Raw genomic sequence first — 27,095 nt, forward strand, 5'->3', positions numbered from 1 at the left:
TTGAAGGTCATAGTAATGTTGTGACTATCATTTTCTATCAATTTCTATGCATCAGGGAAATCTGTGATTCCATAATAATATTAACCCTGTGCCAAAAATAAATTTAACTTAACATTTAACTAATATGATCATTATTATTGACTCTAAATAATCATAATGGTTGTCAGTACAACAATTACCTTGTAATTACTATTCTTTGCTGTTCTATTGAATTAGACATCTTCAATATGACTGTGACCTTGATTCCTGATTTTAAATTGTCTTTCTGCTTAAATGGCTCTTCTGAAAAGCATCTTAAACAAGGTGACCAACTACACAAGGTTCCCTCTCAGCAGCCTCTTCCATAGCAAATCTAAAGGGTGAAATATTAGCAGGCAATGGGGTAATTAAAGGATGCCTAATTGGTATATAATTTAGAGGCTTTATTGGGAAGGCACTCACAATTATGCGTCTTGTATAAACAGTGTCTTTGTCCTAGTTCTTAGCAGGCGGCAGACTGCTTGGTCTCCCTTTGGTTAACAGTGGCTAGGGGGTTGATTGCTTGGAGTATTGCCCTCTACATTTGTCACCTTTTTATACTCAGCTCCTTCACTCAAATGTCAAACTACGTCCACAGCACTGATTGCTGTGCTATGCCCTGCTCTTGTTGGTAATGGCACATACTATTATTGCTGCAGAAATTATTTTCATCTGGTTCCTAAGGTCAGAAGGACATTGTTGTCGCATTGTTTTCGAATTCAAAGTGTGCTTCATTGTGCTCAATCATACTTGTCAAACAGGACATTCTTTGCACACAAGCACACACTGTGTAACCAATTTTGTGTGTAGGTGTGTTAACTCTTGACAGGCATTTTCGCATCGTTTTCTGGTTCATTGACTTTAGTTGTACCAGTATGTGGTATTTAGGCACCTGACTTAAAATACTGATAAATAATACATTTGTGAAGCTTTTATTGTAATATTGGTATTTTACTTCCTATACTGTATATAAAAATGATGATAAAATATCATCATTGTGGACATTGTGTCTGGACTCTCATGGGCATACAGGAACAAACTTGAGCAAGCTGAGTGATCTGCATGCTGAGAATACTGATGGTGGCTCGATGGTTGACACATCCATTTAGACTTGTGAAAGTGTTTCTCTGTGATGACACTTTGGCATGTGATGTTGAACAAGGTTGAATGAATTGGAAAAACTCCCTGCGGGTAACTAATTGTAATGATAACAGTTAGAACGAGCGCTCCAATACTGGAACTAATTAGAGGCAGATAAATATGTGTGGCAACTGCAAAGATGCTGCTGTGAACTAACAGAAACAAATCTTTGCACACAGGCTGGATACTCCACCTGAACCACTAAGCCCACCTGCACTGACAGTCAATTTACTGTCATCATTCATTTATGAAACCTGTTGTGTAAAAAAAAATGACCTTTGGAAAGCTTTCAGACATTTTAAGCCTTATCCTATGTTTTTCTTGCATCAGTGTGTATTTTGGTGAAAGTCTCATTTAAAAATGGATGAGTCCATTAGAAGGTACCTGCTGTCAATCCTAATAAATATTGTAGAGCCCTACTTTCTGCGACCTCACCTATTTCGTTTTCACAAGTACTGTAGGTCAAGGCGATATGCACATATGTAATTATTACTCACAAACGTGATGCACAGCTGATACTAACACATGGAAAACTAAATAATCAATCATAATGAATGTGTATTTCTCCACATATAGTGTGTGAATGTATTGTTTCTTAGGTGGCAAAATGTAATGGACAGTTTTTCATTTGAGTTAATGTTCCTGTCATGATGAAAATCAACGTGAATGAATGTATGTGTATGTATCTAATATGAACACTTACATCATCTAATGTTTTCTCCTCAGCTGCTGTGATTTAGAGTGTGAGGTTGCCAAGCTGTGACTGAGCGGTTATCATATGCCATTAATGCTATGCAGCGTGTGTAGTGAAACTGCACAATCTGTTACATCAGAGGGTAAAAAAAGCTCTTATGGATTAAAAATCCACTTTAAAATAAAAAGAAATTAACCTTTAATCCTCATAATCTCTCTCTCTCTCTCTCTCTCTCTCTCTATATATATATATATATATATATATATATATATATGCATATATATATATGCATATACATATATAAACATGACTAGATTTACATTTATTGGAACCCATTGTCCTGCTAGCAGTCTGCCAAAAGTATTATTAGTTGACACTTTTGTGACATCCATTAAGATATTATGAAATGTCCAGTGCATTTGACTGTTTGATTGCATGAGCATTAGTATTTTTTAAGCTTTTGATGAAAATTAAAATGTATCATTCACATTCGCATTGGAGGAACGGCTCATACTTTGTGTATTAAATCACTTATGTAACGCAAAAGTAGTCCTTTTTGATTTGAGAGAACAACACAATCACAGCTATCTGGGCTCCATGAGATGTATGCTGCCTCTCAGAGCACACACAATGTTTCCATCAAGGACAAAAGTGCTGTTCTTCAGACTTACGACCAGAGCAGGGTATAATTAGGAACTAAATGCTGCTTTAAGTCAAAATGTGGTCTGCAAGCATTTCCAAAGGACAACCAGTCTTGTGGTTTGTGGTTTTTATCATCAAATGCAAATTGCACAGTTGAAGAGGAGTGGCACTGACTCATAGAGTTTATAATATCCAGGAACCTCATCCGCTAAAACATTCATGCGGTGCAATATGTCAAAAGTAACATATTCATGTTTTTTCCAGATAGTGGACATGCAGGCCATTAAAAACAAGATTCAGCGGAGTTATAATTTTCTAGACCCTCCTATTTTGTGGAGAAAAAACATACAGGAAAGTCCAAAAGCCCATGGGATAAAATTTTGAATATATGCCAACAACAAGGAAGTGAATGTTAGCCTATGGTGTAAAGAATGGCAAATGACCAAAACAAGTACATAAAACAAACATTTGACTGTATTCCCATAATAGAGGTGCTTTACAGTTACCAGAGTAAATATTATCTGTATATTATTTATCATCCATGTGACGAAGTGTGATCTGGAGAGGAAAATCTCACTTTATACAACCATTTACCTAAAAATCTCATCCTCACTGACGGATCAGCTAACAGAGAGAGGCATTATTGGGCTACTCTGAAGTGAGAGAGAAAATTAATATGGTTTGTGTTTCCAGATAAAATAGTAACACAGAGGTCACATAATGAACAGTTTCATAGTTGGTTGAGTTCATGTTTTTAAAATCATGACATCTGCAGACACATTCCCAGATACTGTGAATCACGCAACATATGGTTGTAAAATAACACCTATCAATAAATATCTTAATTTTGTGAAATAATCAAGATCACATTTGCAAAGAAATCTGCCATGACCCATTCAGCTACAATACTGTATATGTGACATGATCAAACTATATTAAAACTAGAGAGTGCAGACCTACGCCAAGAACATGCCATATATCGCAATGTTAGTGAAAGTGAAAAATTATTTGTGTATCCGCTCTGTGATTCGGATCTGCTCTAAAATGTAATGGGTTCTTCCATGGTCCATGCTACACCCTTCCACCAAGTTTCGTGAAAATTGGGTCAGTAATTCTTTTTTCGTTATCCTGCTGACAGACAGACAAACAAACAAACAAACTGAAAACATAACCTTCTCGTCGGAGGTAAGTAATGCACAAACTGTTATTGTGCAAACTTGGTTTGTACCCAATAGGGATTTGATATGCATGATTGGTATAGGGTGACAGTCAATGTACTAGAGCATCCAAATCAATGTCTTTGGTATTAAGACAAATTAATTGTCTGTTATTACTGTTCAGTGACATCATTCACACCTGGGAATTTCTGTTGTTAGTTCCAAAACACATTTTGGATCATCAGGGCCCCACTTTGCTCTAAAACAAAAAAAACACTTAAACCAATTTATCACCTTATGGTTCTGTCATTTGCTAATTGGTCTAATCTTGCGGATTTTTCTATTTTTATTTGAGGGATTTAAATTTTAATATTTTCCCTTGAATAACCACAGTGTTTGTGCATATTTGTTGCATACTTTATAGCTTCTGTTATTCATGCTCCATGGAGCCTTGAGTAGTATTTAGAAATAGCCTACTGAAAAAAAGTAATTCACTTGCATAGTCTGGAATCAATCAGTTGTGTTTGATATTGATATCATGTAATGGTAAAAAAAAAAAACGTCCTCGATATTGCCAGTCCTTTATTTATTTATCTTTTTCTTTTCAATAAGTAGGCTATTGCAAATATATTTGTTAGTAATCTACTGTAACCACAAGTATTTGATAGAGACATTTTATTTCAACTTGACTTTTACCAAGCTCAGTGCAAAGGTCACAAAGGTCTTTCGCTCAGAAATGCATGAGTCTCTGTTGTCATGGTTTTTCGAACGCGTGGCTGAATATGAGTTTTGTTCTTTGGACTTTAAGTTTTGTTCTGTCATGTAATTCTTTTGTATTTAGACCACTTTTTCATGGGCTGTGATACTACTGGCTGTACTTTGACTCCCAATCCATTGTTGACGTACTGTAGATAATCACATGCCTTTGAACTCAGTGGCACTTTTGCGGTTCATTTAAACTTTTTGAATACTCAACTTTTTTGCTTTGTGCTTTCTAATGAAAGTCTACCTCACAAGCTCCAGCATTTCACTCTCGTATTCACTGTAGGGCATTTCAGGAAATGACTTTGGTCAACCACAACTTTCTTGAAAAAAGAAAAAGCGCAAGGCTGTCCACAATCAAGACTGTTGGTAATGTACCGGAAACCCAGTGTCTCCACTCAATGTATGCATGGTGTCTTTCCATGTGACTCCATTTTTACTTAAAAAAAAAAAGAAAAAAGTTTAACGTTTTGTATCCTTCTGCTACAAAATATTAAAAAATCAACAAATGAACACTGAAGACATCTGTGGTACCAGACAAGTCAAACATTTATAACTAAATATGACTTAGCATTGAGTTACTAAAATAATATGGAATCCAAATGCTGGAATTAGAACTAAAACTGTGAATGTACCTTCACTCACATACTATATAGTGTCAGTATTTAGGCGTAGTGGTTCAACACTGTCTTGACACACCAGCCTAAAAACAGTTCTCTCAATATTGGTCTTATATCCTTGCAGAGAGCTGCAGTTTAAGTCATCAAGCCGCAGTCTGCGAAGACATATATAAACTTGTGGTTTATTCAAGTGGAGTTTGTATTCTAGAGACCAGTGATGAAAACACACATATTTATATGGTGTGTATTTTTCTAATTTTCATTTTGGCACACACCTGAAAAAAAGTGTTTAACAAAAAGATTACTGTGTTTTGAATGAAATGCAGTACATAAGAATGTTCATGTTTCTCCCTGTGAGAGTTGTGTTTACTTTGGAGGTTTGGACTCTGGCCAGTGGAGGAGGAATAGTTTTCAGAAATAATCAGGGGGCACACTTATTACCCAGAATTCTCTTCATAAAATGGTAAATGATACTCTTCTATGTCCCTGCGATCTGGCGTCTGCAGATGAAGGAAGAAATTTCCTTAGATTTTGAGAAAGAAAACCCCAAAACTTCATGCCTCGTTTTAGTTTAATGTTTCACAGGGGCTCAAACTGTGCTGTAAAGGTTAAGATATTTGTTCTTGATGTGTTGGATCGACAGCCCCACTTTCCAGGTTTATAGAAAAAAGCCAAAACACTAAGGTATAAAAGTTAACTGTGTATTAGTGTAAAAATGTAGTAAACTGGCTGACATTTCACTCCACTTTGAAGTGTTTGACTGAGGTGAAAATGCAAAAATACAACACATAATATAAAGTAGATACATAACATATAATAAGAGCTTGTTAATTTCCATTCAAACTGTGAAAATACACAAATATGAAACTGCAGAACCACTGATACTATACTTTGCGATGCTGTGATGATAATGATACTTGTCCTTTCAGAACAGTTACCATTCAGATTCCCTGTTTCTGGTTTCCTGTTAGTTCAGCTTTCACCTAAAGTAACACTAGTTATTCAGATGAAAATAGTGTCAACGGCCCAGGAACATTCAGTGGAATATTCTATATTGGCATAGTTAGTACAGTAAACAGCTAGTATCTATCCTTGTTCGCCTGCGGTCAAATGTTGTTCCATCTGTGGTTGTTTACTGTGCAAAGCCATAAACGTCTTCATTCTGTAACCTTATTCAGCTCTCAGACTGGACATCCTTATTTCAGGGCTGAAAGTAGTGAAAATATTGATGGATTGAGGTATTATGGTTTTGTGTGCAGCAACTCCATGACAGCTTGGTATTTACAGTTTCATTTTAAGGTAGTGAAATTAAGCATGTGCATCAGAGACAATGTATGTAAGTCTTTGTTCCCAAAGGACTTTTTCCTCTCAGCATGCAGATTTAGAAGATTCATAGCTGCTTATTTTAGATTATAAACATGCACCAGAGAAGGCTTAAACAGCCTACTGTTGCAATAGATGGTTCTCATGTCATTGGTAGCAGCCGCCTGCAGAAGTATACATGCTTGCTATACTGCTTGGTGTGCAGTACTTCTACTAAAGTAACTGTACTGTATAAGCATTCCAGTGGTGGAATGTTAACTAAGTACCTTTACTCAGGTTCTGTACTTACTTTAAGTGCAAATTTTATTTTTCTTAATGGTTTCTTTTTTTTTACTACTTTATCCTTGTACTTATACAGCTCCACCTCAACAAGCTACGAATAGGCCCTGTTCATAAAAGCCATTTTAACATGTCTCTGCAGGGCAAACACAGGTGAAATTGATCAAATTAATTATGGTCCTGTTCTATTTCGTGTGCCCCAGCCATCCCAGGCCATGGCCTGGATGTTAGCTCATCCCAGCCACCTGAATGGACCAGGACCATTATTAATGTTATTTATTACACCTGTGTTTGCTCTGCAATGCCATGTCAAAATGGCTGCTGTGAAATAGGCCTATTAAAATGCTGCTTACAGTAATAGTCACACAATAATATAACATGTAACAATTCCACTCCAAGAAGGGCATTTCTGTTGCATGATGTGTACTTTTACTTTTACATTTGCTGATACTCTTTTTTTTGTACTCTTTTGTAAAAAAGTATATTAACATTGTTGCATGACTATTTTTTACAAGTGTAAGATCAGAATACTTCATGCACCACTGCATTTTTCATAGTGAGAAACAGCCAGCAACATATATTTCAGGTGCTAACAATGAACTGTTGGATTTAACACATTATAGCTTGTTATATGCTTAAACACAAATATTAGTATGCAATCATCCACCTTATATAACGTTTCCTTAGTTTATTGTCACTCAGAAATGCTAGTTTGTCTCTAGTGAACAACATCTGACATGCACATATGTTGCAAATAAATTGTGTTTGACAGATTAAAATGTCACTTACAAGGGAGACATGGACAAATCAGTGGCACCAAATGCATTCAACCTCTTCACTCTCTCGTTCTCTTTATGTTTCTTTTTTCTCTGCATGTTGGAATTAATTTTTTTCACAATTTGTTTTCCCATTACTATGTAAACTTGAGAGCAGAATATGATTTCTTTTCATCCAGACATGTAGGCTAATTTGTGTCTGCAGCTGATAAATACAACTGCAGCCAGGGAGTCAGCTGCTCTGAGCAAACGTCTGTCTTTAATTTGTACTGTTTGCTCTGCATCACTGAACCAAAAAAACAAGACGGGGAGTTTTTTTAGCTGCACCTCCAAGCACAGTGTAAGACATACATGTTGGTTTGTGTTTCATTGTGCATATACATATTGCATTTTGCTGCAGTTTTGGCTCAAAGCACCATGAAATGCCCTTAATGCCAGTGTAGAAAATCCTGATGATTTGTGCGCTGATCTATGCTTTAGTTTTAGCACTGGGCTTGAATTTCTCTGTTTTTATTTCCACTTCTCTTGTCATGCTCTGTTAAAAATGAATGTGGTCATTTTCAATACAGTCACATTTGTCATTGCCCAAAAGTGATCCACGGGCAAAAAGCGAGCCAGTCAGTGTGACCTATTGGAATGGAAAATGTTTCCATGACTGGAAAACCACACCTGAAGTACCACGCCACTCTCAAACACAATGTTAAAAAGCTGAGAACATACAGTATAAGGTGTAAGAAAATGTTCGGAATAAAATGTCATTTGTCATATTTGATTAGTGACCACAGTGGATATAACCACAGGAATATAAACTGGAACTATAAACAACAAGTGAAACTGAGACTGTTTATTCAAGCTAAACATCCAAACTTTTACAACCTTTTTTGCTTTATAAAAACTAATGTCTGAAAATACTCTCAGATCCCAGAGGGTTAAGACAGAAATGAATATACAGTTTTTCTCATGAACACTTTGACGGGCGGTCAAAGTAAAATCTAATCTAACCTTCCAGATTCAGACCAGGCTGTCTAACACCCAGGCCACCCTGTTGCTTTCCATTTGTGAAATTGACAGCAGTTCACATTTTCGGGAATATTTCACAGAAGGAAAACGGATTTAGAACGTGCTGCCTGCAGCGCTATGACCAGGGATGCAGAAAGCAGTCATTAGAGGGTTTTGAAGCAGCTGCGAAGAGAGGAAATCATGTGTGGAGATAGCAAAAGTCATCAATCCAACATTGAGTTACTGTATGGTCTGAAAGGTTGAATAATCTCATATCAGTTGATATCAACATTTCTAAAGCAGTCACAGTTAAAATGTTGGGAAAAATGTAATTAAATCAACATTGGATTTGGTTCAGGTTTTCAATATGCAACGCAAGGCAACTTTATTTATACAGTATAGCACATTTCAGCAACAAGGCAATTGAAAGTGCTTTACATAAAACATTAAAGAGCAATTTTAAAAACAATTAAAAACATTAATTGAAGAGTATGAAATAAAATTAAGCTTAAAATGGAATAAGACAGGTAAAATACAAGAATATAAGTGCAGTGCAAGAAATTAACAATTACTTGATTTAATAAAAGGCAGTGTCAAACAGAAAATTCTTCAGCCTTGATTTAAAAGAACAGAGTTGCAGCGGAACTGCAGTTTTCTGGGAGTTTGTTCCACATATATTAGTGCTTAAACGCAGGTTCTCCATGTTTAGTTCTGACTCTGGGGACAGAAACCAGACTGGTCTGTCCCAGACGACCTGAGAGGTCTGAATGGTTCATAATGAAGCAGAAGATCAGAAATGTGTTTTGGCCCTAAACCATTCAGTGCTCTATAAACCAACAGTAGTATTTTGAAATACATCCTTCGAGAGACAGGACGCCAGTGAAAAGACTCCAGGTGTGAATGTAAGTCAGACAAGAGGCTCTTCAAGGAGACATTAATGACAGACTGCATGTCAGTGAGTGAGTTTGTACCACAGTTAACTAAAGATAACATGGATTTAACACCTGAGTAGTGACTGTATACAGAATACCTAAATGATGAGCTTTGTGTTGACCATCAAAACAGTTTTTCTGATGTGTTGTGTTATAATAACACTGATAAATGGTACTAGGCCTTAAAGGTATTTAAAATGTAAATATTTAATTCACTGTTTAATTTGCAAGGCATGCTGTGGTATTATATTTCACTTGATATATTTGATCTGTAACTATAGTTTTATAAATATTCTACATTTAATCGTTTCGTTGAAAAGGTTATGTAAATTTAGATTGATCCTACTGTCATTTACTTTTTGGAAATGTTAATGAGTTAGAGTTGTACAGTAGAGACCAATATGTTGTACAAAAGTTTAAATAAAGAAAATGTCATGAAAAGGTCTGGTTTCTCGTGGTTAATTATTGTATATTATGTATTGTAAATTTTTTTCAATGGATCAAAATAAACTAAAATTAAATCCAAGGTACCCTTTTAAATAATGGGTGAACCAGTGTTGATTCAGTCATCTGGGAGCCAACTGATGCATCTCATGCTCCTTTTATAAGAGAAAGGTCAGAATATTTGCTTCAGACTAAAAATGTTCAGTTAAAAAAACACCCTGTCATGTAAAAAATAGCTTCTTTGGACGGATCAAAAGTGGTTATGTTGCTGAATGATGTTGTTTATTGATTGATTTTGGTGTTTACAACCAGCATTTTGCTTACCGCCATTTCCCTTTTATTAACTCCATGTCACTTTCTAACTTTGCAGGCTTTCGCAGATGATGTGCTTACGATAGATGAACAGATAGGCCTGTTGGTCAGAGCCAAACGGAAGTGTGAGGGGAACATCAAGTCAAAGCACAAGGTTCCTGGTGAGTAGAGAAACAAGATGCTAATGTCAAAGTGGTAACATGTTGACAATGCTAACATGCTGATTTAGCAGCTATAATGTTTACAATGTTCATCATCTTTTAAGTTAAGCATGTTAGCATTCAAAAATTAGCTCATTAGCACTGAACACCAAATACATATGAATGTCATTAGATTTGCAGGTATTTGGTTATAAACCAAAGTATTCGACAAATTAAAAATGTGACCTGATGATGATGCTAAAGCTCTGGGGATCACCAAAGTTATCACAATTAATCTTGATAGGAGCTTAAATGTCTGTACCAGATTCCCCAACAATCCAGTTAATAAATCATTAACCTCACAATGGTGCGAGAGGAAAAGTCAGAGGATCACCAGAGTCAGTAGGATTCATCCTCAAGGGACCATTGACATATGTACATGTCATAGCAAACCATGGTATACTTGTTTAGATATTTCATTCTGGAACAAAGTAGTGGGCCTGCTGCAGCCACGCTGCTAGCATAAAGGCTTACACTGTTGATGTTTGATTTTTGGATAGATAAGAGAATCCATAAGCCTGTCAATCATGGTTTGCATATACAGGATCAACCAAAATGCCTTGCTTAGCAACACTTAAAGGAACTAATTATGTAGGAAATTATATATGTGTGATGGAAGGGTTTCCACTTCATTAGCCTTGATTAGTTAGATTTTACAATACCTGAAAAGAGTTTCTCAGAGTCAAAGAATGCTACAGGGAGTCTGAGCCATTAGTCGCAGCAAAATGGTTTTATTTTTCAGAATGGGCTGAGCTATTGAGGAACTCCCTAATTAATTACAGCTGGAGTTAGAGGTTAAGTGGGGAGTTCAATAAATCCCCCAGGGGCTAAACAGAGCAGAACCCAAACACATAATGCACAAGGCAGTCAATGCTAATAAGATGTAAGAGGAGTACTAGGAAAAAGCTGGAGTGATGGAGGAAGACATCAATCAACACAAAAGGTAAAGTTTACCAGGAACTGTGGGAGTGAACAGCGTAACCAGCAGCAAATCCATGATGATCACAAGAGTGAAAGTTAGAGAGACTGTAAAGATCGCCTTTTTGATTGAATGTGATTGTTGATGATAAGCTCTTCTACTAATCAGTAGAAGATGTGCACACTTCAGCGCTCTACAAGAATCACCTTGATCAGGGACACAGGAAGTCAGTCAGCGTGCTGAGACAAAGTCAGTTTATATAATGACGTCACGCTAAATGCTACGCGACATGCATGTTTTTGCAATCATTTGAATGGCCAGGATCATATTTTTAATAGTTATTAACATGTTACACACATTTTTTAAACGTTTTACACTACAACAGACAGCCATCTCAAGCACCAACATACTGTACGTCGAAGCAGCCACAGTCAGCAACATGGAATTAATGCATGAGAACTGCAAGGAAATGATGAGAGACTTGGGGTGTACAGTATTTGTGTATTTAGGGGTGTCTTAAGAGCAGGATTTTCCAGCAGACCCCAGCATCTACTGTATCTCATTGTGGTTACTGTCGTTTTCCCAGTTGATTGTTCGGAGGAGAATTTTGGATTCCACAGCCAAACCAATCATATTATTTTCTCTTTAACCCCAGTGCATTGCGGTCGCATTGAATTCTTCAACCCTCAAAACGGTACCCCCTTGTAAATGAAACACATAATTAAAAATGTTTTCTTTTAGGCTGAGAACACAAAAGCTTTTGTTGACCGTTCCCACTAGTTACAGTACATTGCCCTGCATGGTATTTCCCAACTTTTCTTGGTTTTGATAAATGTCCAAAGCCCAAATTGGATTTTAAAAACTATGACAGAATTGCTAGTATTGAGAACTGCAGGCGCCGAACAGCAGCTTGTGTAAGATGTCAAGGGCTTTTATAACAACGCTGCCTTTTCTCAAAGTGTATGTAACAGGATGGCCAGAGATGCTAATGCAGAGCAGAGTCAAACATTAGGCCTCTCTCCGATGAGTCTGTGCTGCTGATGAGTCTGACCACCGTCATGCTTAATCCATCCTGACATGTCGAAGTGACTGGCAAGCCTGGTGTCGCACTTCACCAGCAACCCCCAAGCACATATATCTCATTTGCAGCTGTCATTATTTACATAATGTTTGTAAATTTGAACCAAATTATAGAATTTTTGGCAAGAAAGTGATTACGTGTTTTTTTTCCCAAAATGACGAACTATACCTTAACTGTAGATGGGTGCAATTGATGCCATTTCTCCATGCAGTGTAGTGTCGGAACAATTAATCAATTAGTTGATTGATTTTAGTGATTGATTAATTGTTTCAGCTTTAATAAATAGTATGTTTCCAGCTTCTCAAAGTGAGTATGTGCTCCTTTTCTCTGTTTCACATGATTAAAAAATGTAATGACGCTGAATAAATCGGGGGTTTGAACTGCTGGTCAGACAAAACAAGCAATTTCACACATCACCTTGAGATTTATTTATTTTTTACTTTTTAAATAAATAATTGAATAATAAATAATGTTGACAGATTAATCTATGATATAAATAATAATTAGTTGCAGCCCTATATGCACTTTATACTCATTTATGGGCACATTTCTCGGTATGTAGACAGTGGGCTTTTTTACATTGAATCTGGACTCTAACAAGCCCATCAGGAATGTCTGATTCTGTGAAATGCTCAAGGTTCTGTCTTGGGGGTACATTAGCACATCAGAGCTGATCTGCATACCTGATGCTGCTGGCACAAACCGGATGTGACTCATCCTGTATGTGGTGTCTGTTTTCTGACCTCTTTTGGAATGTTGCACATGTGTGTTCAATCAAATAATAGTGGAAGTGATTAAGATAAACATATTACCTTAATAAAGAAAAAAAGAGTCCCTGATGTGGTTGTTGTATGCCTGGATAAGCACATATGTGCTCAGTTAACATGCTTGATTTCAGATTTTGTCTTACTTAATGGCACATGTACACATGAATTGCTTCGACTTCACTTTATTTGACCTTTATCGAACTTAAGTGTCTCATCTGGTTGTTTGTTTGCAATGTGGAAATCATTTCAAATCTGGGTAGTAAAATTTAGAGGCTGTCAAGATTTGAGATAAAGTTCAAGGAAAGCATTACATGTGCTTTCTGGTGACCCATGTAAGTGTTTTCCTTGAAGTGATCATTAGGACTTGGACAGCATTCCCTCAACATTCTTTTTTTCCCTTCTTCTTGTATTGTGGTGTGACCTTGAATCTGTGGGTTGAGGTAAACGCAAAGAATAGCAGCTAGCTTGCATTTTTAGGACTCTTTGGCTTTACATCTGTATTTGTCTTGCGTGTGTCCTGCCTGACCACCCCCAGAGTTGTTGTTTTTTCTGGCACTGTAAACTCATGGTTTTCTAAACTATTATAGGAGATGTGGAGTGATGACTATTTTTAAAACGCTAGTGTGAAATGCAGGATTTGCTCTGAGTAATGAATTGATCTTTCAATTCCAGGTTCATAGAGAAAGGATTAGGTAAAACCTAGGCTAAAACCTTGGTTTTGGTTGAATTTCAACATTTTATCTATTTGGTTTTATTTCTCATTTGTGCTTTAAATACACAAAAGTCTCCATTACGTGGCTAAGACAAGCTTTTCATTGAGGGAAACACTGAGGTTTGCCTGGAGAGGACAGTGGAGGGATGTGGGTTCAATGCCCCAGACCTTGCAGTGTGAAAATAGCTCAGCCTTCAAGCTTGTGGTCTGGGTGTAGAATAACATCAGCGATCATTATAAAAGGTTGCATCTATCAGGAGAAAATGCAATATGTATTTTGACATCTGCAGGTCAGCATCAAATGGAATGGGGGGGGGGAAAGAAAACAGTATTAAAAACCCCAGTGACATCACTAACACCAAAGTCCCCCCATAGACACATTTATATTTTAATCGTGGTCAAGAAATTTACGGGAAATTATATGTGTGTGTGTGTGTGTGTGTGTTCTGTGTTTAATTTAAGCCTAAGTTAGTAGGTGGTCCTATGCTAATAAAAGCTATGGTAAAAGCAATTTTACTCCTAGGATGTGTGGTCAGTGTGATTTTCAAAACTAAACGCTGTTTTTCTCCCGCCAGAGATCTGTAGGAATCAGTCAGCTCCACTCAGTCTGCTCTTTAATTTTGCGCTCCAAGTGACAGGCAAATAAAAAGCATGCCGTCATTGCTTTAGATGTTTCTTTGTACGTTTGATTACAGGAATGAGAAAATAATGGATCAACTGCAAAGAGAGGATAGATTTAGTTTTATCCTTAGCTACTTATTAGTGGTCAAAGTGGGGCAGATGTTTTCAATAATACAACATAAATGCCAAGCCATAAGGAAGGCTTTTGCCAGGAATCTGTGGGGAAAGGGACTTTGCTTTGCTCCCACTATCGTAGGGATGAGGTCTACGGTTTAGCTGACAATTAAGGGGCTCTATGCATGGAAATGGCATTTTTCTCCCCACCTTTTGAACCTGCAGCGCTTCCTCTGAAGTATAGATGCATTATTACAAAGTCTTATGTCATACATTTTTTATGAAGATAGATGACAAAGTTTTGTCTCTGTGATCTTCAGGTAAAGCACACAGTCAGCAATCTTGTAGGAAAGTACTGAACAGTCCATGTTATACTGATTCCTGGAAAACGTCCTCACCACAATCTCAGAAATGTGAAACTTGAATTGAAAAAAGTTTATTCTGAATCCTGTAAATGTGAAGTGTAATTACAGAATGTTTTTATCTTATTTAATTGTATTATCTTATAAAATGTATTCATCAAGAAATGCAAAGACGAGAAAGAGATGAGATAGTCTAATTATGCATACTTTATTCATTCATTCATTTTTCTACAAGTCATATGATAATTATGTTTTATTGTTATTATTATTAGGGGCATTTTATGTCTTTTTTTGTCTGTAAGATAGTGACAGTATAGAGATACGACAATAAAAGCATGTGCAAATTTTGTCTTTCCTCCTCTCCCAAATAATTCAGGTATAAGTAAAAAAAAAAAAAATAGTTCTTCAATAGAATATTAATTGGCAACAATTTTGATAACTGATCAAAATTTAACTTATCAAAAATGGCAAATATGTTATTTGTTTCCAGCTTCTAAAAAATATGAATTAACCGCTCAACTCACATTGAAACTCCAGTTTCTTAAATTTGAAGATTCGCAGAGATTTTCTGTGTTTTATATTATTTCAATTGTTATATCTTAGGGTTTTGGAATATTACATTTTTTGGACATACATATTTACGAGTGTAAGATGGGCAATTCTCATAATGTTTTGTCATTTTACAGATTCATTTGAAAAAAGATAAATCAATAATGAAAATAATTGTTTTATACTCACATCCCTAATTAATGCAGGTCAAAATCAAACATGTGACACAGAGAAGAAAATAAGCTATTGAACTAAGCTATAGCACTTTTGTTTTGATATAATAGCCTACTAAGAATACAACAATGTAGCCAGTGTTGTGTTTAAATGAGCTCCATACTGAAACCAATTCCACACAACATAACCCAATATGATGCTATCAACAATGTAGAAGTTATGGAAATCTGCTGCAGCTAACAGTCAAAACTTAATGAACACACTATATTCAATGGATAACTGGTTATCAGCATTCCATGATTGCAAGTCTTAATTATATGACAATGGATTGTTCTCTGGGTGACCCATGTTTTCCTTACATGGCTGCTCTACGGTGCTGATTTACATACAGTGTAAAGTTAACATACTTGGCCTAATTTTTTAAAGGACAACAGAATCCTTGAAAACATACAGCACGACTGCTCTCGTAAATGCCTATGGCCATGTAATGCGGCAGTCCACGGAGAACAGCACTCTGTGGCTCTATTTTTAAAAGTCAGCACTGCTTTTGTCTCCGCAGATGGTTATTGCTCACCAGAATGGGACGGCATTGTTTGTTGGCCTGAAGGGCCCCCAGGAAAGCTTGTATCCACCTCCTGTCCAGATTATATCCATGACTTCAACCATAAAGGTAAGACTGGCCCTGGATACAGTCAGCATTTGAAATCCTGAAGCTCATTCTCAGCTGGTGAAAAAGCACTAGGCCTCGGGTGCTGCTGTATACTGTAAAATCATAACTTGGGCTCCTTATGAAACCTCTTTTGCAATTTCTGCAATTATGCAGGTCCAATTAAGCAGCAAGCTTAGGATGAGTAATTGACTGTGTTGGAAAACAACTAGCAAAATCTGTAATTAAAGGTAGCCTTTTCTGTTTGATGTCTAGGACTAGCATACCGTCGGTGTGACAACAACGGAACGTGGGAACTGGCCACAGCCAACAAGACATGGGCCAATTATAACGAATGTGCAAAATTCCTCTACCCTTACAACCACAGCCATGAAAAGGTGGGATTCGCCTCATCACTATTTACATGTTCATTGTCACAGATACAGGATACTATAGGATTTGTAAATGCATAGAGTCAATTGTCAGGCTATAAATATTGCCGTTTTACACCTCAATTGCAATGCCTTTGAAATGTGTAACACACTGTCGACATGCCTTCTTAATAATGTACAGTGCGAATGAAATAGAATCATATTTGATTATATTTCGAGATAATGCTGGGAAGATAATGACAGGATGGCAATGTGGTTGCTTTGTGATAAAGTGAGGCTGCCATTAGCTAAATGTCTGGTCAGATATAAATTAAAGGCAGTGTCACATTAGTCTTAATTGCTACTTGCAAGCTTCCTAGAAAGTATCCTATTCAGAGAACTCTAAGAACTCACCAATCATCATGTCTTTTATGCTGCACCAGTATTGCCCTCCACGGACGATAAAGATTTGTTGAATTGAATTGAATTGACTTAACCTCCTAGGCGCCTTTACAGCAAGACAGTGATACAAAGACATTTAGACCCAAGGATACCATGTACGTACTGATGTCATGTTGCTTTAGCAATATGTTCAAACTACAAGAAGTAGTGTCTCCCTATTATTTGAGGTTGTATTCTGTCACACACCTTTAAATATACATTTTTTTAATATATATATTTCTATTGTTGTTGTTGTTTATCTTTTATGCACTTACATCTTGTAAATGTGTTAAATTTATATGCACTACATTGCCAAAAGTATACGGAGCTGAACATAACAACCATATGTGACTGATTTTAAAACCTGGCTGAATGAGAGCAGGAAGAATGGGAGACAGATGATTGGTGATAAGACCTGGCTCACAGTTGGCGGCCAACTCATTCCATGTGTCCTCAAGGTGTTTGATGGGGGTAAGGTTAGCGCTCTGTGTAGGCCAATCTAGATCTTTTCTAAAAAACTCAGATAGCCATTTCTTTATGGACCTTGCATTGACCACAATGTCACATTGAAACATACTGTGGCCATAAAGATGGAAGTGCACTGTCATTGTAATATCATTATACGCTGCAGCATTTTGATTACAATTCACGGTTGGTTGTACATTTCACACAAGCAGACATTTGCTAAACAAACAACTTCAGCACAAAAGAATAATGAAAAATGAATGAGAAACCATTCTCCCAGGTTCTTGACACCCCTTACAGTTTCAATATTTCTAACTTTAATATAACTCTTGTGTTTAAAAACAATTAATCTTAAAACACAAATTTTTAATACAACCTAAACATTATAATTAAGCTTCTATGACATAAAATCTAAACATATAACCAGTGTGTGAGAGTCAAACCTCGGATCATAAATACCATAAGCACTATCACATTACAGCGCATGTTGAGAAAATTGTTTTGTAAACCAAACACGGCAACCTTTTACTGCCGTCATCCCCATGTGACTGACAAAGATGTGACCCTGATCGCAGTTGCTCCTACTGTTCCTTTCTCTATCACTGCATGAGGGTTGGATGTCAGAGCATAACACAGTGAATAGGACTACTGGGTATTGTAAGAAGGGTGGAAAACAGGACATGAATGGATATAAATGGAAGAATAGCTATTACTCACTCATTGTTGTGTGTATCTGGACAAGTTTTTCTTATATAAATAAAATGGCATTATGCGCCATAATGATGCTGACGTGGTGTTTTAAGGAATTTTTATGGTATATTTTTTTGAATATAAAAAAGTATGGTCTGGAAGCATTTTCATAATCTCACTTATAAAACACTTTATAGCCTTTAAATGAATGAGGTGTTTTAGTATATTAGAGGTTCATGTTAAGAGGCTATGCAGTTTGTAGTGTTACAAAACATTTTGCACTTTGCCCTTTGGACAGCGAAAAAATAGAGTAATCAGTCACTCATTGATAAAAAAACATTGATTTGATTGTTACACTACAAACTTCAGATGTGACACATACATTTTCCTCTCCCCTGCTTAAATGTGGTGTAGAGGATGTGGGCATAACCTCATCATGGCGCCCTTCAGTTTGTTTCTGACTTCAGATGTTTATGTTGATGGGCTCCCGAGGGAGCAGCAGCAGTTAATGACAAATACATATGCACAAATGAAAGCCCCACGCTGCACAACTGCCAGACCACCACCACAACTTAGACACCCATTTTTTGTTTTGTTTTTTGGCACACGATCCTGATGCTAAATGATAACAGCAGTAGAGTTTCTGCTTACATCACTGGAGGCTCTTGGCCCCTTCAACATGTTGACGCACAGTAGGTCTGGCTAGTGGCTCTCCTTACAGTGTCCTCTGGCTGCCAGCTCACTGCTGGAAGATCAAACTGCCCCACCCAGCCTTTCTCAGCTCCGCCACCCATGTCAAATGCTGTTTCCATCAGTAACTTCTGGGTGCTTGAGACATTTCTGTCACCAGGTGGCAGTGCGTTTCTAAACACACTGAAGTTAACACATTTTGAAGTTCAGTTTTTTGGGGGGAACATGGGAATATAGTGTGAAAGTTGTGAAAACATGCTCTTTGTAATAAAATCACTTGCCTTAAGTAATGTGGTCACTTCAATTTGAACTTGTTCTAATGTTACTAAGCACTAAGAAAAACCCTGAAGCTTAAGTGTGGTAAACCAGATCTTGTAACATCTATCAAAAAAAATGATGTTATTGGGTGTTTTTCCACTATTTGGTGCTCACAGCTATAATATTATATAATATCACTAGCCATTTATTCTTAAATATGGGAACCTATGACCTATAACCAATAGTTATTGTTTTACTGTTAACAAACGATTAAATGATGATTTATAATGTTAACTAATTATTAGTAATGCTATAAATTATGTTATTTCATTATTAGTTTAGTGTATTATAAAATACTTAGTTTATACATAGTTAATTAATATTTTGTCAATGGTTAATCATTGTTTTGTAAACCATGTATAAAGCATGATATAGGTGGCTACATATGCAGTTGCAACTATTGCTTATAATATTTAGTTAATGACTAATAAGTGGTTAATAAAGCATCAAGTAACACTAATTTGCTCCCATTCATTTTTTTGGGGTGATCTATAAAAGATGATTATTTGATTAGTTTTGCACTGATAGTAGCTATCTAAATAATGTCTATAGATGGTTTACACAGTATTTATTAACCATTAACAAGGTATCATAATCATCAGTTGCAACTTTATAATAGTCATTCAAATATTGTTTATAGACAGTTCACAAATTATTTCATTAATTATTTTACAAATCATTTGTTAATACATAATAAATACTTAATTTAATATATAAAATGGTATGTGTGCAACAATAAACTCTAAAACATATATAAACTAGTGCTGTCAAACGATTAAAATATTTAATCGCGATTAATCACATTAATGTCATAGTTAACTCGCAATTAATCGCACATTTTTATCTATTCTAAATGTCCCTTGATTTCTTATTATTATATAATTTTTTTCTCATTTTAATGCTCTTATCAACATGGAAAAGTGGATCGGTTTGCTTTTGTTGCCTGCCTGGTGGAGAATTCACATCAGCTGTGTGCTTGGCCATCAAGAGGTATTTCAAACTGGACGTGCTGCGATGATAGCTCAGTTCACAACGACAAAACACACAGATCACTTTGGTCTTGTCAATGGAACCATTTGCCAACTTTTTAAAAGTAAACTTTCTATTCAGAATCCTATTGGCATCCATTTCGCCGTCTCGCGCTCGCCATCCACTCAAAACGTGACGTTAGCCTACTGCTCTTTGGCCGGCTTGCAAGCCCAAATAAGTGTGTGCGGCGTGCCTGTGGTTTTGTTTCCAGTCTAGCTAGATCCGTTGTGGTGTTGTAGTTTTTCTAACTTTACTAGTTGTTGCAACAGCATGTGAAAAAAACTACAAAGTCTGCTAGGCCAAAAAGAACGTTAATCTCGCGATAAAAAAAATTGACGCCATTAAAATGGGTTTGCGTTAACAACGTTAATAACGCATTTAACTGACAGCACTAATATAAACATAAATAATAGCATTACTAATGATTAGTAAACATGATTTATTGTTATTCAATTGTTCGATTTGCCATTTATTACTGATGGATATTGTAGTGTTAAAGTGTTTTTTGTATAAATCTCAACGATTTGTGATTTATTTATGTACAAGCATACAAGACAAGATACCTTTATTTTTTTGATATTTTGTTTTTTGTAGTTGACACATTCTATAGTCCATCTGTCCTACTTACTGATGGTATTGTTGCTATTTTTTCTAGTCTTTGTTTTACACTAAAATGCAGTAAGTGATGTTCCTCTCCATTTTAGTCTTTATCCATATTGATGCCCTGTTGATTATCTAACACATGACTCTCTTCCAACAGGACGTCTTTCACCGTCTGTATCTCATCTACACAGTCGGGTATTCCATCTCTCTGGGATCACTCATGGTGGCTGTGGTCATCTTGGGATATTTCCGGTGAGTCGATGCTGTTCATTCTGTCAATCTTCTCAACTACTGATGCTCCCAAAAGTGGGATTTAGACAGAGGGTTAGAAATTGAGGTTAGCAGAGATCAAAACTGAGTATTTATTGGCATGATGCCACAATAAAGATAATTTTTTTTACTATGTAATCAGTCGCAAACATACCGTACAGTGTAGCAGAAAGCATTTTAATTTCATGATGGCTCAATGGCTTTATCATGAAATCATGCAAGCATGCAATGCAGGATATTTTGTGTCACGGCAACAACATGAAGCATGCCAACTGAATCAAAGGTTACCTTTCGCTTTTACTTTGACTTTTAACAGACTATGATATGTCTACCTTTGAGGAGGAGTTTGCCTCCAGGCTTGCAGTATTGCATGCTCCACTGTCTGACATTTAGGTTCTTTGTTATTTTCATGCTGATTTCAGGTTTCGATCATAGACTGTACTTTATATGAAGATGACAAACAACCAAAGCTTGGAGATTGATTTTGCCTTTCTACAAAGCTTACAAAGATTACAGTTCTTAAGCCACAAAGTGTGTGCTTCTTTCCCCTTTCCCCACTGAAACATATAAAGATAATAAAAGAAGTTTATAAAAGATGTGAAGAATTGCGAAAGTTATTGTATTTGAACAGCTTTGCTTCTCACCTTAGGACTGTAATAGATAAAAGGATTAACCACAGATGCTGTATTAATATCAGCATTATCTTACCTCTCTTGCCTTAGTGGCAACCATGCTGCACTGAAGAAAAACACTTAAACAAGGTTGAATTTATTTTTTTTGCGGTTTTTTCCACAGCCAATTAATGCAGGGCACATTTGTCATTATTTGCTTATTTTTTTGGCATGGATAGTATCAGGAATCGATGTGAAGGTGCTGTTTACCAATGTTCCCACCAACGTGACTATACAGGCAGGCAGTCAGGCAGGTTTAGGAACGCTCCCAACTGGCACCAGGAAATCTATGGGCCAAATGAGTTTAATAAGTTATCCCAGGGGCCCATCTGACATTCTGGCTCTGCACTCCGGAGCACTCCAGCCATGTCTTCCCTTCAACATGTCAGCTTTTAGACAGGAGAGCTTCTAAATGTTTTCCAGGGAGAGAAAAGGGATATTTCACATTAGCAGTTGTGTTCAGAATTTTTCACCAAGGACATGTACGCTAGATTAGTTTTCCACTTACTGTAAATCAATAGATCTCTCTGGGTAGCTTGTCAAATACTCAGCTCATTAGTGAGGCTTTAGAAGAAAAATGGTTAATAATGGATAGCACTAGGATCATTTCAAGTAATCAGATTGTTTTTACTTTGGACTTCAGAATATTGTGGTTCAAGTTGGCTTTTGGAAATAAAAATAAAAATTAATGAATATTCAGTTGTATTATCATTGGCAATTATTATTTGACTTGTAATGTTACGGCTATTGATCCAGTCACCTTATTCCAATACTGGAGCATCACCTCAAAGGCCGACTTCCGAGTAAATGCTCAGACACAATGTTTTGGATGAAACTTTTGACAGATAAACTTGTGCTTGTCTGGAAGGAAATTTGCATGCTTTTCTCGACACATGCTTGCAATTTTGTTTTTACAGCTCACTTTGAGCCGAGCAATTCAATATTTGTGCGTTTCAAGCCCCTAAATCTCAAGAATGTGTTATAGTCAGCGTGGAATTCAGCTGGCTCTAATTAGGATGAGTTTTGTTTGTGTGTGTGTGTGTGTGTGTTTGAGAAAATACTTACATACACTTAAATGAAGGAGTGCCAGACGACACACACACACACACACACACACACACACACACACACACACACACACACACACACACACACACACACACACACACACACACACACACACACACATATAAACGGAGACAATTTTCAACAGATATATCTTTTGACCTTGTCGCTCTTGTTTGTTTTCTCCATAGACGATTGCACTGCACCAGGAACTACATCCACATGCATCTATTTGTGTCCTACATGCTAAGAGCTATCAGTATTTTTGTGAAAGATGTTGTGCTCTACTCTGGATCGGCCTTAGAGAACATGGAAAGAATCACAGTGGAAGACCTCAAGTCCATCACTGAGGCTCCGCCAGCCAACAAAACACAGTTTGTAAGTACACCAACATACTGTAACACACAGATTCTGCTTAAAGAGGATTTACGTGCTATAACAAGTAGTAGTAGTGTTTATGGTAGGATTCTGATATACAGTATAATACCCAATATAACCATAAAAGATGTTCTGTTTTTTTCCAAACAATGTAACAACAGGAATCATCATTTGATTGCCTTTCATGTGCAGATAATTTGTCTTGTATGTTTATGGCTGTTAAGCGTTTTGCTTCCAAAGAGGAAGTGTTATTTTGCAAAGTCTCACCTGCTTTTCCAGTGCTGGAGCACATAAACTGCACTGTTTGTCACCATGCCAAGCTTTTACTAGGCCAGTACTTGGCTTTCCCTTTCAGAGTCAAGTTTAAAAAATGGGTAAAGACTGGGTACTTTTCATGCATGCTTTAATATGCAAACAAACAATTTGCGCAATATATTTAATGGACACATATCCTGTGGCTCTCCAAATTGAGTTATACTGGATTAAAACTGCTTCATTAAAGTAGGTGGCATACTTTATGACACAATGTCGGATCACAGATGTGTGTGCTTTTGCATACTGTATACTGCCGTGTATTTAGCAAATTAGACCTAGCGCCCTAATGAAAATGGAAATTACAGTTTGTCATCCAAAATGTACTGTAGATATGTCAATACAAATGTGAAGTCTCTGTAAATCTAGATGAACATTACCAGGTAAGATCTGGATTTTTCAGAGATTATGTAGACAGTGTTTGGTGTTTTTGCACATTTCATTTAATTTGCTGACTTTGACTGCATACTCATAATAATTTGATCAATCTGTCTGATTCCTACGCATCTGTCTTTTAGGTTGTGGTTTATTATAGCTGGTTCACAGCACAGGGTTTGCAACAAAGCTTTACTGGCAAGATCTCAATAATCAGCAGCTTTATAAATCAGCAAAAATAAATAAAAAAACAAACAGAAATATCCAAATCACAGATTTGTCTCCCTATAGCAAAATCCCTGCTGTGGCCCAGAAGAGCTTGTTAGAATTCAGCTGATGAGAAAAGATAGTTTCCTTATTCGAATCCAGGTGCTAAGGGCAGAGGGATTGTGGATATAGGACTATAAATTGATGTGACTTAACCTCTGTTCAAACAGAAATAATCTTTAATAAGGTCAAAATGCCACTTGTAATATATATAAGGCATACTGTAGTTCCAGGATATCAAACTTGGGCATTAATTAATTGATCAATTAATTAATTTATTAGTTTTTTTCAATGACTTGTGTGATGTGTCCCCCAATTTCCATTGCTCTTCATAACTAGTCAGCGTGTTTCAAGGGAAATTCAAATGGTCCAAAAAACATAACTTACACAAAGAGTTCACTTGGCCTGTACATTGTGGTGGTTATATCTATTGTCTTACCATTATTACATATTTATTATGTAGAAGGTTGACACATTCATGTCATATCACTTATTAAAAAAATTAACACAGCCAGTCAGCTGGAACAAAGCATCCAATTATTATTATCATTTTTCTTTTCTTTTTCTTTTTCAAACACACTAACTGACAGCTGGAAATAATTTTGCCCATACGTCACACCGAGAAAACTCCCATGGTTTCAAAACTGCATATTGTGGATTTTCACTGATAATACTTTCAAACAAAAAGCTTAGAATAAAGCTTGGGTTTCCACAAGTGTAGATAATCAATCAAGACACTGTCAGAGAGAAATAACAGGCTGTGAATAACAAAGGCACCAATGCCGTTTAAAATGTGTCAATCTTTGGGAGTATGCTGATGGCTGATGGCTGACTGTCAGGCGAGCCGAGATAAATGTATATTCTCAAAGCAAAGGCATTATGTCCATTCACTATAATGTATGTTCTGGCTTCATTTGTGGTCTATCTGCAATAAAAACCCTCTGATTAACAATAATGACAATTTTTTTCTTTCTTTAAATAAATCAAATGTTTTAATTGTTTATTATAAAAATTTGGAATTTAACTTACTGCTGCATGACTTAATAAAAAGGAGGAACATGAATATTTTCTTTAAATTACATTTTTGAAATACATTTTTCCATATACAAATCTGCACACGCAAGCTAGTCCTTACACAGGCTCTGTTCACGCACAGCAAAAATATGTTTCTTTATAATTCTGATTATGGAAATACTTCATTTCCCTAATATAGAAATGTTTCAACTGTACCTCATTTTTAACAATGTTATTTCCAATTAAAGTGATGTTTTTTCTCATTCAGTCATGACTTTGTGCCGACTCTCTCTAAACATAACATATCAGAACTGAGGTTTTCAATTTTGTTCCGCTAATGGTAAATTACCTCACTAATAATACCAGGAGTTTGCAACAATTATTAGTTAACACTAAGTTGTAAACACTTCAAAAAAAATAATTAAAAACTTTGGATATACCAAAAAACCTTTTCAGCAACACCGGGCATTCCAGGCATTATTAGTGGGGTAATTTACAAGATACACCTTTGGTTCCATTAGCGCCTGCACTAAGCCATTCGGCTGATAGCGCTAACTCGACCAATGTTCGACCAAGGGAAAAAAGCTTCTGGGGGGGGGTGTTTGGCTCAAGGTCATGGTGCAAAGGACCCTCCGAAACCATCATGCAGGAAGCCAGTACAAAGCTCTGAAAACTGGAGGGATGTAATCCACTTTCTTGGTCTTTCTTGGTCATGTTATGGCTCTAGCAGCAGCATTCTCAGCTGCAGCTGTCTGCAGACTGTATTGTATTTAAAAGGTATTGGAAAAGTGTAACTTTTTGTCAGTGTGGGTAGTGATTAAATCTGTTCTCATTGCCTGTTGTTCGTGTATAGATCGGCTGCAAGGTGGTTGTGACCTTGTTCTTGTACTTTCTGGCGACCAACTACTACTGGATCCTTGTGGAGGGTCTGTACCTCCACAGCCTCATCTTTATGACCTTCTTCTCAGACAGAAAGTATTTATGGGGATTTACTCTGATTGGATGGGGTGAGTTCTGCTTCATTTACATTATACTTGCACGAACGTGATTACAATATGATTAGTGGGCTTGACATGCAAATTAAATTAAATACGTAAAGTATTTCATTTTTTTGAACGGTCTATTAGTCATTTTCAAAACAAAAACCAAGGGGGCTGCTGTCAAATCCCAGAGATCCTGATATTGTATTAATAGGTAGGTAAGGACAATAGTAAATTAATTGTGTGCGTAAAAACACTGCATGAATATGGGCTTTACAGTTCCTGCATTGTACACACTGTGCGTATAAGTTATATAAGCACAGCGCATACAATGTGGATGCTGTGCTACCCAGGTTCGACCCATATGTATGGACTTCTTATGGAATAATTTTTTTTTCTTTTGTGATGCTTATTTTATCACAACAATTTGAATGTGTTTTATTCTATTTTGTCAGGAGTACCAGCTATGGTTGTGACAGTTTGGGCAACTATGAGAGCCACGTTTGCAGACACAGAGTAAGTGATCTGCATGAATAAAATACACATTAGTCTTGGTGAACTTGAATAGCGATAAAGTGCATTTTGGGTCAGTATGTTTATTTTGCTGATCAGATGTTGTATCTTTTTCTTGTTGTCTCCTTCAACAAATACAGCATACATATCCACACTAGGCTGTAAGAACAGCAGCATTTCAAACAGACTGGATTTTCAAGATAACAAATCTAAAAATATCGGAACCAAATATGCCATGAACTTCTGTAGTAAATGGCTTGAGGACAGGTATGAAAGTCAAGAAGAATTAATGTGGATTCACCTTCTGAGAAAACTGCCTCTAACCAATAGGCGGGCCCTCAACTCCCTCTTACTGGCCCTATTTGTAGTCACAATCAAACATTGAGGACTCTGGAGCTGA

At 36.6% G+C, this 27,095-nt stretch overlaps 1 protein-coding gene across 1 annotated transcript in view; it reads left to right on the top strand.

Moving 5' to 3' along the window:
• Positions 1–27,095, top strand: part of pth1r (parathyroid hormone 1 receptor) — a 48,175-nt gene that overhangs the window by 15,476 nt on the left and 5,604 nt on the right. Inside the window, exons 2-8 of the mRNA XM_039816305.1 lie at positions 10,157–10,259; positions 16,157–16,267; positions 16,520–16,641; positions 21,008–21,102; positions 23,048–23,234; positions 26,056–26,209; positions 26,638–26,698. Coding sequence (XP_039672239.1) covers positions 10,157–10,259; positions 16,157–16,267; positions 16,520–16,641; positions 21,008–21,102; positions 23,048–23,234; positions 26,056–26,209; positions 26,638–26,698 — 833 coding nt within the window. The remainder of the gene's footprint in view (positions 1–10,156; positions 10,260–16,156; positions 16,268–16,519; positions 16,642–21,007; positions 21,103–23,047; positions 23,235–26,055; positions 26,210–26,637; positions 26,699–27,095) is intronic.

The sequence above is a fragment of the Perca fluviatilis genome, chromosome 11 (assembly GCF_010015445.1).
Source record: "Perca fluviatilis chromosome 11, GENO_Pfluv_1.0, whole genome shotgun sequence".
NCBI lineage: Eukaryota > Metazoa > Chordata > Actinopteri > Perciformes > Percidae > Perca > Perca fluviatilis.